At 37.8% G+C, this 14948-nt stretch overlaps 1 protein-coding gene across 7 annotated transcripts in view; it reads left to right on the top strand.

Moving 5' to 3' along the window:
* Positions 1-14948, top strand: part of SMC6 (structural maintenance of chromosomes 6) — an 88298-nt gene that overhangs the window by 3698 nt on the left and 69652 nt on the right. For 6 of the 7 annotated variants that reach the window (XR_001438932.3, XR_013402502.1, XR_013402503.1 and 3 more), the window contains exons 2-4: positions 4064-4191; positions 8343-8460; positions 11677-11782. Coding sequence is in view for 4 of the 7 variants with exons in the window: in XM_015111754.3 (XP_014967240.1) it covers positions 4069-4191; positions 8343-8460; positions 11677-11782 (347 nt within the window). In the remaining 3 variants the exon portion in view is untranslated. Of the gene's footprint in view, positions 1-3914; positions 3951-4063; positions 4192-8342; positions 8461-11676; positions 11783-14948 lie in introns of all 7 variants that reach the window. The other variant, XM_077958716.1, reaches the window with a different exon arrangement.

Raw genomic sequence — 14948 nt, forward strand, 5'->3', positions numbered from 1 at the left:
TTCACATAAGTATTTATACTATTTATTATCCAGTTAATCTCATGTAATTTCATGATATATTCCAAGCAGTGTACTTAATTAAGCACATTCAAAATGAAGTTGTTTACTGTAGAATAAATGTCTGTTGTGGTAGGCAGAGTAGAATTGAGGATGTGGTAAACACAATCCAGGGCAGATTCAGAAGTAGTAGTAATTTGCCTTTTTAAAAAAATGATAACACTGTTTTTTATTAAATTCTAGTTTTGTTACGTGTGTCACTACTCTTAGTTCCTAATTTAGTATTAATGGGAAATATGAATTATTACATACTTAATAAAATTTAGAATTCTGTTAAAATGCATGATCTCTATCAAATTTCCTATACATCTACATGCTATAATGAACTCTTGGTTATTAATTTTTCTTTTCTTTTTTTTTTTTTTGAGATGAAGTCTTGCTCTGTCGCCTAGGCTGGAGTGCAGTGGCGCAGTCTTGGCTCACTGCAACCTCTGCCTCCCAGGGTTCAAGCCATTCTTCTGCCTCAGCCTCCCAAATAGCTGGGACTACAGGCGCGTGCCATGGCCTAATTTTTGTATTTTGAGTAGAGACGGGATTTCACCATATTGACCAGTCTGGTCTCGAACTCCTGACCTCGTGATCCGTTTGCCTTAGCCTCCCAAAGTATTGGGATTACAGGTGTGAGCCACTGCGCCCGGCCATTAATTTTTTTTCTTGAACTTATTTTATTGATGGTCTTCATTGTCCCTGCTTCTTCTTGTAAGGGAGAAATGAGGTGTTCTTTAATTCTGTTTTTTTTTTTAATTATAAATAAGTAAAGAAATATTAAAAACTATGACGAACTTTATAGATAAATTGAAAATCCCAGAGGAGCCTTTTTTCTCCTTTTTTTATTCCAGCAAAATTAAAATATTTGTCTTTGCATCTGTAAATATGTCTCTTTAGCCTTTTGGAAACAATTTTACTGTTTTAATCTGTATCTGATGCTCTAGACATTCAAATATGTGTTTGAAAATCCATCATCATTAAATTACAAAGTGAGTCCTCTTTTAAAAGGTAGGATCCTTCAGTGTCTGTTAGATGCAAGTTACCCTGGCAACCTAATAGCAAACTGCAAATCCCAGGTCATGCTCAGCAAATAAAAAACATCGTCATCATGTAGTGTTTGGGTGTACTGTCTTCTGTATAGAATCTCATGTTCCTTGTGAGAAGCATATCACATTTTCCCTAGTGCATTATCTGTTAGCTAATGTCTGAGTGCCTGCTAACTGCATAATGTTAGGCATTAATAAAAACAGTTTCTAAAAGGACATTAAATGTTGGAGACACCAAAAAGTAATGCTTTCTCTTTGCTCCTCTGTAATAAATAAATTACTGCTCAGTAACTGAGAAGGGAATAGAGGGTGGTTAGCAGAGAAGAAAGTGTTGGAAAAATAATGACCTGGTAGTATCTCAGGGAATTTAAATTAATAATAAACTGAAACTGATCTATGTTGATTCTTATTATTTTGAAAAATATGTTTGATTTTGAATTTTTGATTTTTATAAGTTTCAAAATATTAAATTGTAAAAATGAAGCTGAATATTACATAGATGTAATTGTAATGGTAATGTTGTCTTAGAAGACATTTGTTTAGGTTAAATATCCTTTGGATGGTAAGTGATATACCCTTTAAATGATATTTGACTTCATAATATATAAAGTTCTTCATTGCCTTCAGGATAGGATAAAGTCCCAGTTATTTTCTATGGTTTACATAACAATTCAGCTCTAATGGGCTTGTGAATCACCTTAAGTCTTGTTAAAGTGAAGATTCTGATTCACTTGCTCTAGGGTGGGGCCTGAGATTCTGGATATCCGATAATTGGATATCTTCCCAGGAGATGTAGATCTTGCTTGCCGGTCCTTGGACCACACTTTAAATATGAGGAGTCTACAAGTCCTTTTGTGGTCTGTTTCTTCCGTACTGCTCTAACTTTATTGCTTGCTAGCTGTGCCTTATAATTTATGACACTGTATCATGGACTTGCTTTTAATATCCCCCTGTAGCTGCACTTTGCAAAATGTGGTCCAGGAATCCATGAGACTCTTGCAAGGGATCTACAAGGCCAAAACTTTTAATGATAATAGTAAGATGTTATTTGCCCTTTTCACTCTCATTCACTTACGAGTATACAGTGGAGTTTTCCAGAGGTTACATGACTTGTGAGATGTCATTGCTCTGACTAGTGGAATATATACTGTGTGTCCCTTGTTTTAAAAGTTGCTTAGTTTTGGCCAGCCGTGATGACTCGCACCTGCAATCCCAGCACTTTGGGAGGCCGAGGTGGGCAGATCACTTGAGGTCAGAAGTTTGATATCAGCCTGGCGAACATGGCAAAACCCCGTGTCTACTAAAAATAAAAAATTAGCTGGGTGTGGTGGCGCTCACCTTAATCCCAGCTACGTGGGAGGCTGAGGCAGGAGAATCACTTAAACCCAGGAGGCGGAGGTTGCATTGAGCTGCAATCGTGCCACTGCACTCCAGCCTGGGAGACAGACTGAGACTCCATCTCAAAAAAAAAAAAAAGAGAGAGAAAAGTTGTTTAGTTTTAAGTTCTAATATAATAAATATTGGTAGACATAAGCAAAAGCTCTTTGAGGTCCTTTGTAAAAGAGATTATAACCTTTGAGAACTGCTTCCATCCATACTGGACTGTGGACACAGAGACTCAGATCTAGAACTTAAATCAGAGCTATTTCCTTAGCCACAGTGACTGCTAGGCTGGGGTTGCAGTTTCAATTTCCCATGTGGTCTCCAGTGATACTGCAGTGGGAGTGGCCTTCTCGCCTCTGGGCAATGGCAAAAGTCCTGACTTTGCGTTATGACACTAGCCAACTAGGAGAAGGAGTAAGTAACACCCTGCTACTTCCTGTGTGGGTGGAAATCTAGGCTTTCTAGGTGCCCCCCACTGACACCATTACCATGGCTCCCTACTTGTCTACTTAGCCTTCTTTGACTCTACCCCCGTTAGGGTGTTGAGATGCCACCTTGTAGCCTCGCTAGAGTGGAAGTCCAGGCTACCCCCTTGGATTTTGCTTGCATGGGTAGGGGAGCCAGTTATATACATGGTACAGAGAGGGTTGCTATGGTCTAATATTTGGGGGATTTAAGTACATTGAGCCTAGAACTGTTGTTTATATTCTTATATCTTAGAAATTTTTGATTATGTTAGAGATTTTTCTCTCCATTTAGCAAACAATTAGATACTTAATCATTTTAGGTCTTAAATGTATTCTAAAGAAAAAAATGAAAGCAGCAATCAAAGAGGTCATAAAGTTTAATTTTAATCACAAACTATCAGCTTTGACTGGAGGTTCAGTATGCATATATTCAGCAAAATCATGTGTAACTTAAAGATGTTAATTTTCTAGGTTTAAATTTTGTAGATGATTGGCAAAAAATAGACAATCAACCTGGACTTTTTTTTAGGGAAGAGTTAAAGGAAACCACTGGTGCTAGGCAATGTGCTTCAAAATATGATTCTTTGGGAAAACAATTTAAAAATTAAAAGTTTTATCTGATTACTTTATAGCTTGTAAAAACTGGGGATTGCTTTGGATTAATTTCAGGAATCACCATGCCATCTCTATGAATAGATTTAGAAAACTAGAAACCACAATTTCAGAAAATCTTTTACTGATAAAATCTTGGCTATGAATACGTCTGAAGTAAAATCAACTAGTATAGAATATGCAGATGTTAAAGCAACAGAAATTTACTATCTTATGCTTCTGTGGATTAGAAGTCCAACACAGGTCTCACTGGGCTAAAATCCAAATGTCCGTAGGGCTATGTTCTGTTTTAGAGGCTCTAAGAGAAAATCTGTTTCCTTGCCTTGTCTAGCATTTTTTGACTCATGTCTCTCTTCCTCAGTGCAACATGCAAGACTAATTTACTTTAATTTTTAAGGTAAAAATAGACGGACATAGTACTTAAAGTTTAATTAACTTTGTTAGATTTATTTTAAGTTTAATATTTATGGAAGTTGATTTACTTCATTGTTGCTATAAATATTTGTTCAGACCTGATGGCCAAAAGAAAGGAAGAAAATTTTTCCTCTCCTAAAAATGCCAAAAGGCCAAGACAAGAAGAATTGGAGGATTTTGATAAAGATGGTGACGAAGACGAATGTAAAGGTACTTCTACTTTGGTAAGTGAAAAATTATAAAATTACGCTTTATAATATGTTTTTCTTGTCACATTCGTAATATCACATTCTATGATAACTTAAAATCAAGAAAAAGTAATATATTTTTTTTAAAAGTTGAGGTAAAATCTGTTCTGGCTAATTTTGAAGGTTATGTTAATTATTAGAAAAATTAATAGAGAAAATGATCAAAGGACTGAATGTATAGAAAAGTGAATAAAATTGACAAACTTTTAGTAATACCAACAAATGCCAGAAGAGAAAAGACACAAATTACCAATATCAGGAATAAAATAGGGGCTATCCACAGACCCTGCAGACATCCGAAGGAAATGCAGTTAGCAAGTCTACACACATAAATTTCACAACTTAGATGAAGTGGACCAATCCTCAAAAAGGAAAAATTACTGCAACTCACCCAGTATGAAGTAGATCATTTGAATAGCCCTATAACTACTAAGGAGATTTAATTCATAATTTTAAACTCCTGAAAATGAAATCTACAGACCCAGTTCGTTTCACTGTAGAATTGTACCAGACATTTAAAGAAGAATCAACATGAATCTACACAGTCTTTTCCAGAAAACATAAGAGGAGAGAACACTTTTCAATGTATCATCTTGATACCAAAACCAGACAAAGTGGGACCCCCAAAAAAACAAACTGTAAAACCAGTATACCTAACAGATATGGTTGCAGAAATACTGAACAAAATATTTACGAGGAGACTTCAGCAATGTAGTTGTTCCTTGGTATTCAAGCAGGATTGGTTCCCAGGACTCTGCTTCAGACCAAAATCCACTGCTGCTGAAGTCCTTTATAATCTGCCCTGTGTATTCACATCTGCAGAATTTGCAGATAGGAAGAGCCAACTATATGTAAAAGAATTATATGTCATGATTAATGGGATTATTTTAGGTATACAAACCTGATTCAGTATCCAAAAATCAGTCCTTGTGATTCACCATGTTACAGGCTAAAGAAGAAAAATCACATGATTATATCACTCAGTGCAGCAAAAATGTTTGATAAAATTCAACACCTGTTCATGACTAAAACTCTCAGAAAAAAGTAAGAATAGACTGGAACTTCCGCAATATGTTAAAGAGCACCCACAAAAAAACTGACAGCTAACGTTATACTTAATGGTAAAACATTGGATACTTTTCCCCGAAGATCAGGAAGAAGACAAAGTTGTTTGCTTTTATCACTTATTGAACACATAGTGCTGGGAAATCTAGCAGTGCAAACAAATCAAGAAAAGGAAACAGAAGGTATAGAGTTTGGAAAGGAAAAAAACACACAAAAAGTGTCTGTTTGCAGATTATGTAGATAATCCATTTGTTCATTTTCTACATAAAAAATCTCAAGGAATCTACAGAAAACTCTTAAAATGAATAAATATATTCAGCAAAGTTATAGGATAAGGTATTTTTAAAATGCTTTACTTTTATATACTGGCATTGAGCACTTGGACATTAAAATTCAAAATACTATTTTTAATCACTCAAAAAAAATGAACCACTTTGGGGCAATGCACATTAAAACAATATTGGGATACCAACACACCCGATAAAGATAAAATGGCAACAGTTCAAACTACTGAGAGCACCAAATGCTGACAAGAATGTGGAGCAACAGGAACTCTCATTCGTTGTTGGTGAGAATGTCCAGCCACTTTGGAACACAGTTTGGCAGTTTCTTACAAAACCAAACGTCCTCTTACCATACAGTACAGCAATTGAACTCCTCAGTATTTACCCAAAGGAGTTGAAAACTTACATCCACACGAAAACCTGTGCTTTCATGTTTATAGCAGCTTTATTTGTAATTGCCAAAACTCCGAAGCAACCAAAATGTTCTTCAGTAGACAAATGGATAAATAAACTCTGGTATATCCAGACAATGGACCATTAGTATTAAGCTATTAAGCCATGAAAAGACATAGAGGAACCTTAAATGCATATTACTAAGTGACAGAAGCCAATCAGAAAAGGCTACATACTGTATGATTCCGACTATATGACTTTCTGAAAAAGGCATAACTATGGAGAGAGTTAAAAATCAGTGGTTGGTTGCTAGCGGTTGAGGAAAGGTAGGGATGAGTAGGTGGAGCACTGGAGTTTTAGTGCAGTAAAAATAACTCTGTACAATACTAAAATGGTGGAAACATGTCGTTATAAATTTGTTCAAATCTATAGAATGTACAGTAATATCAAGAGTGAACCCTAGTACAGACGGTGGACTTGGGTTGATAATGATGTGTTAGTGTGGGTTCATCGGCTGTAACACATGTACCATGCTGATGGTGGATGTTGATAATGAGCGAGACTATGCATGTGTGGGGGTAGGGGGTATATAGGATATTTCTGTATCTTCCTCTCAATTTTGCTGTGAATCTAAAACTACTCTTAAAAAATTAAGTATTAAAAAATGAAATACGTCTAAAGCTAACAAAATATGTACAGGTCTAATATGGTGAAAATTATACAGTGCTGATGAAGGGAATCAAAGAACACCCGAATAAATGGAGACACATACTTACTCATGGATTAGACAACTCAATATAGAAATTATGTCAATTCTCCCCCAAAATGATATGTAAGTTTAAATGCAGTTCTATTAAAACCTCAGCAAGATACTTTGTAGGTGTATATTTTATTCTAAAATTTAGGTGAAAAGGCAAAGGAACTAGTAAATACACCTTGGTACATCCATACCATAAAATATAGCTTAAGAATAAAAAGGAGTGAACTACCGATATAGGCAACAACAGAGAATTTGGCTGAGTGAAAAAAGCCAGTCCCAAGAGGCTACATTTTGTCTGTTTCTATTTATTTAACATTTTAGAACGGGCAAAGTTAATAGAAATGAACAGATTAGTGGGTCAGGGGTTAAGGTGGGATGTGGATGTGACTATAAAAGGGCAGCATGCGGGATCCTGATGATGATGGAAATATTCTGTATTTTGACTATGTCAGTGTCAGTAACTTGGTTGTGATATTGTTACAACCAAGTTGTAAGTTACAATGGGAGGAAGTTACAAGGTTGTGAAGTTACAATGGGAGGAAACTGAGTAAAGGGTACACAGGATCTCATTTCTTAAGGATTGCACGTGAATCTGTTATTATTTAAAAATAAAAATATTTCAAAAATTCTTCAACCATGATTTCCAGTATTCTACTCATACAAGGATGTAAATGTTTTCTACTGTTTAATAAGATGTATGTCCAGAAGAGGAGAGCCAGGGAGTTTTAAAGAAATCTTTAAAATACCTGGAGACTTGAAAATGGTCTTCAAAAAAATTAGAAGGCCTGATAAAATAAGGCTGATTTGTTCTGGTACTTAGATAACTACAAAGTGCAGGTGACTACCATTTGCCAAACTCTTGGTTAAACCATTTGTAAACCTTATGTAACTTAATGCTGATATGATATTTACAGTATAGGAAATATTATTCCTGTTTTACGGACTCGGAAACTGTATATTCTTTATAACATTGCCAGAAGTCACACAGCTGCGATAATAAGTGACAAAGTCACAAGAAGAGCAGGCTTTACTTTTTAAGAACATGTACTCCGCTCTTTGAATTGAAATAGTATATGTCAGATAGTGAATTCAGTGTTGAATGCATGGCTGGATAGTCATCTTTCAGAGGTATTCTAAATAAAGTATATAGGAAGTTTTGCTTTGCCAATTGGGATAGCAGTTCTCAACAAAGGGGATTCTTCTCTCTCCCTTTTGTGTCTGCCAGAGACATTTAGCAATGTCTGGATATATTTTTGGTTGTCACAACTTAGGGACAGGTATGTGTTGGTGGCATCTAGTGGATAGAGGCTGGGGATGCCACTAAACATTCTACAGTGCAGAAGACAGACCTCCCCACTAACAGAAAATTATCAGACCCAAAATGTTATTGCCAGTATTAAGAAATCTGGTGATACACTTTTAAATCCTTTAAAGATTTTGGAATGAGTACTGACTCATAGAAGGTTCCCATTTAATTTCATCTCATTCATTGAAGTTACCATTAGTCACTTTCTGTAAATTTTTTCATTGATGATGTTGCTAGTCTTTCTGATGCCAACAATGCTTGAATGGTTATAATGAGTGAATTAGATTGACTATTTTCTCCTTTTGTTTTTTATTCATAGACTGCAGCAGAAGTTGGAATAATTGAGAGTATTCACCTAAAAAACTTCATGTGTCATTCAATGCTTGGACCCTTTAAGTTTGGTTCTAATGTCAACTTTGTTGTTGGCAACAATGGAAGTAAGTGTTTTTTCCCTCCTCGTTTGACTTTGAGTAGTACTTTGAGATTAGAGTACATTAACTTTTTGAAATAGGTGACTATTAGTGCTAATAAGTGTTTTGTCTATAGATGTATAACTTGTGGTTATGAATATTCTTGGTATTTGCTGCCAGTGTACACTTAAAGAAAATATTGAGTTAACTCTAGGTTTGTTACTTAAGCAATAGGGATAAACATTTCCTGCTTATGTTTTTAATGTATTTATCTTGGAATCTATACCACAGAAGGGTAGACAAGCGATCCTTATTGCAATTGAGGCAGCCTTGTGTCTTACCTTACTAAACATTGTAATAGAGCACAAATGAAGTGACTTGGCAATCCAAACATAAAAGTAACAAATTCTTACCAGGTGGCCAATAAAAGCTTTAAGAGGAGGTGGTTTTTGTGCCAGTTCTTGAATGAAAATTATCGATTCTGTAGGTCTCATTGGCAAGAAGAGGCTGAGATGTTCCAGACAAAGATTGCTCATCAGCTAAGGTTTGGAGGAGTAGAGGTAGATGTGTATAGGAACTGGTGAATAACCTTATATGATTTATTGTATGGTGGACGGTGGAGAGAAGCAGAAGCTGACTGTGGAGAGTCATGTTCTAGGCAGTATTGTTGAGGATGTTGAATGTCATAATAAAGAGTTTGGAGTTTTATTTTGAAGATGGTGGTGAACCAATTAGAGTTTTGTTTGTTGTTGCTTTGTGGTTTGGGTTTTTTTTTTTTTTCTTTTTGTTTTTGAGACAGAGTCTCCCTCTGTCGCCCAGGTTGGAGTGCAGTGGTGCCATCTTGGCTCAGGGCAACCTCTGCCTCTCAGGTTCAAGTGATTCTCCTGTCTCAGCCTTGTGAGTAGCTGGGATTAGCGTGCCTTCACGCCTGGCTAATTTTTGTATTTTTAGTAGAGACAGCTTTTCACCATGTTGGCCAGGCAGATCTCAAACTCCTGACCTCAAGTGATCCGCCCGCCTTGGCTTCGCAGAGTGCTGGGATTAGCAGGTGTGAGCCACTGTGCCCGGCCACAATTAAAGTTTTTGAGTAAAGGAGTGACATGGCCACAATTCATGAAACAGGCTGACCACATTGTGGACAATGGATTAGAAGGGGAAAAATACAGGAGGCAGAAAGTTTCCAGGCAGTTCTGTGGTAGGTCTGCCAAGAATGTGGTGTTAACTCCTGGACTGAGAAGGTACACAGGGAGAGGAGGCTTACCAGAGTCTAGAATAGGAAGCTAGGTTATGTGTAGCTCTGCTGTCCCTTTTGTGGTTCTGTTTTTCTTACTTTATCATTCAGTCAAGAAGAAAATGTCTCTAGGAGAAATGGGTGGACAAGGGGATCCCTATTTTAGAGGGGTCACATGGGACAAGAAATAAATACTGGTGGGTTCTGAAGTTAGGTCTTTTAACTTTCAAAACAATGGTTTTTATTAATAAAAACTAATAGAAGAGGAAATAATGCAAACAGTGGAGGCAGTGCATTTGGTAATGAAGAAAAGGGAGTTAGAAGAGGAACTTTAAAGGCATTCCAGGAACTAAATTAGGTTAATCAGTGGTGTGTGTTAGTTACTTTGTATTACTTTGAGGAAGATAATAGGCTAATAAAAGTTGATTGGATTGGTTGAATGGAGTTCAAAAAATTGTTACCATATTCTGTGTGTGTGTGTGTGTGTGTGTGTGTGTGTGTGTGTGTGTGTATTTAAAGAGACAGGATCTCTCTCTCTCTGTCACCCACGCTGGACTGCATGATGTGATCATAGCTCACTGCAGCCTTGAACTCCTGGGCTCAAGCTGTCCTCTCCCCTCAGCTTTGAAAGTAGCTACGACCACAGGCACATGCCACTATGCCTCCCTAATTTATTTATTTATTTTTTTTGAGACAGAGTCTTGCTTTGCCCAGGCTGGAATTCAGTGGTGCTGCCTTGGCTCACTGCAGCCTCCAGCTCCTGGGTTCAAGTAATCCTCCCACCTTAGCTTCCCAAGTAGCTGGGATTACAAGTGAGCACCACCACGCCCAACTAATTTTTGTATTTTTAGTAGGAACGGGGTTTCACCATGTTGGTCAGACTGGTCTCGAACCCCTGACCTCAAGTGATCCACTTGCCTTGGCCTCCCGAAGTGCTGTGATTACAGGCGTGAACCACTGTGCCCAGCCTGCCTGCCTAATTTTATTTTTTGTAGTGACCAGGTGTTACTCTGTTGCTCAGGCTGATCTCTCTGGTCTCAGGTGAGCCTCCCGCCTCAGCCTCTGAAAACGCTGGGATTACAGGTGTGAGCCACCACACCTAGCCCTCAGCTTGTAATATTTTAGATCCGTGAGGGTATGAAGAAGTACAGTTCTCAAAGAGCTGGAAAATGAATAATATTCAAGTTACAAATAACAATTGTTAAAATATTGTATAAAAACATGTATATGACTTTGCTGATTTTTTTCTACTTAAGTTCATTCATTCAACAAATAATGCAAGTACTTACTATGTGCTAATATTAGGGATACAGTATTGAATGAAAGAGACAACATTCCTGTCCACATGGAGCTTACTTTTGAGGGATGTTAACAGTAGTTTCTGGCTGGGCCCAGTGGCTCACATCTATAATCACAGCACTTTGAGAGGCTAAGGCAGGAGGATTGCTTGAGAACCAGGAGTTTGAGACCACCCTGGGCAACATACCAACAGTGTGTCTCTACAAAAAAAAAAATTAGCTGGGCGTAGTGATGTGTGCCTGTAATCCCAGCTACTGAGGAGGCTGAGGCAGGAGGATAACTTGAGCCCAGGAGTTTGAGGTTTCAGTGAGCAATGAGTGTGCCAATAAAATGTCATAAAAATTAGATGGATTAATAATATACGTGTAAATAGAGGGATACATTCATTTATTAGGTTGATAGGCCAAGGTGGTACAATGAAAGTTTTAGGTTGGAAAGGTGTCAAAACAATTTTTACCATTTTCCTTTTAGTGGCAAAAATTTGATTCCTGAAATGTACTATTTTTTTGCTAATAGCGGCAGCTCAATTTTTCATTACATATATAACTTTTTTTTTAAGTTGTTGCTTTGCATGGGAAGAAAATTATAGTTGAATTTTAACATTTTATTTTAAAGTGAGTCTCATTCATAAATCTTTTTGCATGACATGGTAGGAGTCAGCTTTTTCCTTTTTCTTTTAATGAATGTGATTTCTTCAACATCTGTTTCTTTAGGTGGGAAGAGTGCAGTACTCACAGCTCTCATAGTTGGTCTTGGTGGAAGAGCAGTTGCTACTAATAGAGGATCCTCTTTAAAAGGTTTTGTGAAGGATGGACAGAAGTAAGTGTTCGCTTTCTACCATCTATTTTCAATTCTTTGGTAAGAAAACAGTTACTTTAGATTCCCAGTTCACATAGACATGACTGGAAATGAAGTGCCTTCCCAGAATAGGAGCAGAGGTGTCCTATTTTTTCATTCCTTTCTTTTACCTCTTGTTGCCGGCATGGCGCACTGTTGCCTGTTATCCTCTCAAGACAGAGAGCTTGTGTAACTTACTGCCATGTGCCTGGCCATCTTGCTTCTGTTACTTGCTGAAAGAAATGGCTGTGATAAATCTATGTATCCTGTTTAACAAGTGTTTATAAACCTTGCTAATTCCTGACTCTTGACCCAAACCCAGCATCGGTGAGTCCACATTGATACGATAGTAGGGAGAGCAAAATCAGTGACCAGCCAAAGTGTCCCTGCACAAAACTGTCTTTAGCTCTCTAAGAAGTCCCAAAATAAGAATTCTACCTTTTGACTGATTTTATACCCTTTACCCAAGTGGGCTGCCAGTGAGTTTAATTTGAGGACCACAGTGACAGATCTGTTTGTGGTCTATCTCAGACCCTTAGTAAATAGTTATATCACTACTGTTTTTGGCTTTACATTTATATTTCTTTTTGTCATAAGTTGCCATCACATAGCTATATATGAATTGTCCAGTTTGCATCATCATGGACTCACTGCTTTTTGCCCACTAGCTGTTCTGTCTTCAGGCTTATCTCTTCATTCTTTTCTGTACTGCCCCAGATACCTCTGAAGGGATCTTTGTTTTTCATAACAACAAAGTGCCCCAAATACTGTCATACATCTTCTAGCATGAGGCTATTCCCATTCCTCCTTCTCATGCCCAGTGCTGAGAACTTTTGAAACTTTCATAATTAACACTAATATCTTTTTTCTCATTCAGTAGACTTTTCCTTCTGCTCAGTGTTATATCCATTTCTCTTCTATTTTATTACTAAAAAATAGAACAAGGATAGGATGTGAATTAGACCTGCAGATTTCTTATGTATTCCTCAGAAGCCTTAGGAATCTTAACCTTAAGCCAAGATTCCAAATTGACTAAAAAAAAAAAAAAGAGAAAAGATACACAGAAGATTATTTCCCATGGTCTATGGCCCTGGGAAAAAAACTATTTGATAACAATTCTCCAGCATAGTTTCTGTCTCCACTTCATGGGGCCCCAGTCCAGCAAAGTCTTCCTTTCACCACAAACCAAAATGACGTTTGTAACAAAAAATTAGTTATTTTGACACCTTTAAGTTAGTAGTATCAACTCTTAGTTCAGTTCATTATATTAAAAAAAATTTTTTATAATTATTATTATTTACTAGTCGTTAGAATCCATGAGAAATTCTTTTTTTTTTGAGAGAGAGTCTCACTCTGTCTCCCAGGCTGCAGTGCAGTAGCGCAGTCTTGGCTCACTACAACCTCCACCTCCTGGGTTCAAGTGATTCTCATGCCTCGCCCTCCCAAGTAGCTGAGACTACAGCCATGCCACCATGCCTGGCTAATTTTTTTTTTTTTTTTAGTAGAGAAGGGGTCTTGTGATGTTGGCCAGGCTGGTCTCAAACCCGTGGGCTCAAGTGATCTACCTGCTTCAGCCTCCCAAAGTGTTGGAATTACAGTTGTGAGCCACCACACCCAGCCACAGTTCATAATACTTAACTATCCATTTCTTAGCTGTCCAAACAATCACCCAGTCTAGTTGGCCAAATAGCACATTGAATTTTCAGATACAGTCTTTAGGAATAAATAATTTTTTATGCACTGTTAAATGTTTTCTCAGTTAAATACTTTTTTTTTTTTTCTATTTGAAAAGTGCTTAGACCAGGGTAGAAACTTCTCTCTGAGACCTGTCCTCTGAACACTATTTAATAAAAAAAGACTAGCTTAAACAAATCACTGACTTTTAAGGACATGGCTGCCTGTAGAGTGAAATAGTAATGTATATATTTTATTTTTGCTTTTCCAGTACAAAATTGGGGGAAATATATTTTAAAGCACAGTTAGTGACAGCTAAAAACTCTAACCTTAGCTCAGTCTTCTGTCTAAAAAAGTAACTAAAAGCAGAGTTTTTCCATATCTGTATTGTTCTTATCTATCCCCTCCCTCATTGAAAACATTTAGTATTTATAAAATTTCCCTTGGTTTTATAGTCTCTGATTCTGTCATCACTTTTTTGCAGAATCAGCTCGTTGAGGTTTTTAGTTCTGTTCTTACTCTATTGCACATCTAAAGTCTATACAGGAGTCTCACTTTACCTGAAGATGGTTGTCAGTGTAGTCCAGCACAAGTTTGAGGTAGTTCTTCTAAGGAGTCTGTCCCTCCCTTCCCCCATCTCTAACATTACACTCACCATTTGTGACACCTGTGCTCTGGGCCTCCTTTCTTGGGATATTTCAACTCTCCTTGGAGATGCTTGCCGTAATACTGTTAGGAGAAGCCAGAGAACTGCACCTTGAGACATTGCCTGGGACTCATCCTTCTAATTATCCACCAAGCCTTTGCAGTGACACAGGGACTGAATGAATCCTCCTAATGTATCTCTTCACATGAAAACCTTTCTCAGTGACCCAAGGCCTCATGCCCTTTGCTATTTAGATTCTCTTTTTTTTTTTTGAGACGGAGTCTTGCTCTGTCACCCAGGCTGGAGTGCAGTGGCCGGATCTCAGCTCACTGCAAGCTCCGCCTCCCGGGTTCACGCCATTCTCCGGCCTCAGCCTCCCGAGTAGCTGGGACTACAGGCGCCCGCCGCCTCGCCCGGCTAGTTTTTTTGTATTTCTTAATAGAGACGGGGTTTCACTGTGTTAGCCAGGATGGTCTCGATCTCCTGACCTCGTGATCCGCCCGTCTCGGCCTCCCAAAGTGCTGGGATTACAGGCTTGAGCCACCGCGCCCGGCCTAGATTCTCTTTAAACATATACAGTTTACCGTTCCCTCCCTTGGCCTTCATAATACCAACCCTGGTAGCCTTGGGGTCTTTGCAGTAGTCTAATTTTTGACATCAACTGTGGCACAAGGGTTATAGAGGGACAAAAACTCATTCTCCTGTTTTATGTTCCTGATTTATTTAGTCAAGGAGACAGAACTTGTTACAGATGAGCTGGTGACGCAGAGAAGGAGCAGTTTTATCATCTTTTTGTATGACTTTTCTTTTTCCTTGTTCTCATCCATG

Source organism: Macaca mulatta, chromosome 13, assembly GCF_049350105.2.
Source record: "Macaca mulatta isolate MMU2019108-1 chromosome 13, T2T-MMU8v2.0, whole genome shotgun sequence".
Classification (NCBI taxonomy): Eukaryota; Metazoa; Chordata; class Mammalia; order Primates; family Cercopithecidae; genus Macaca; species Macaca mulatta.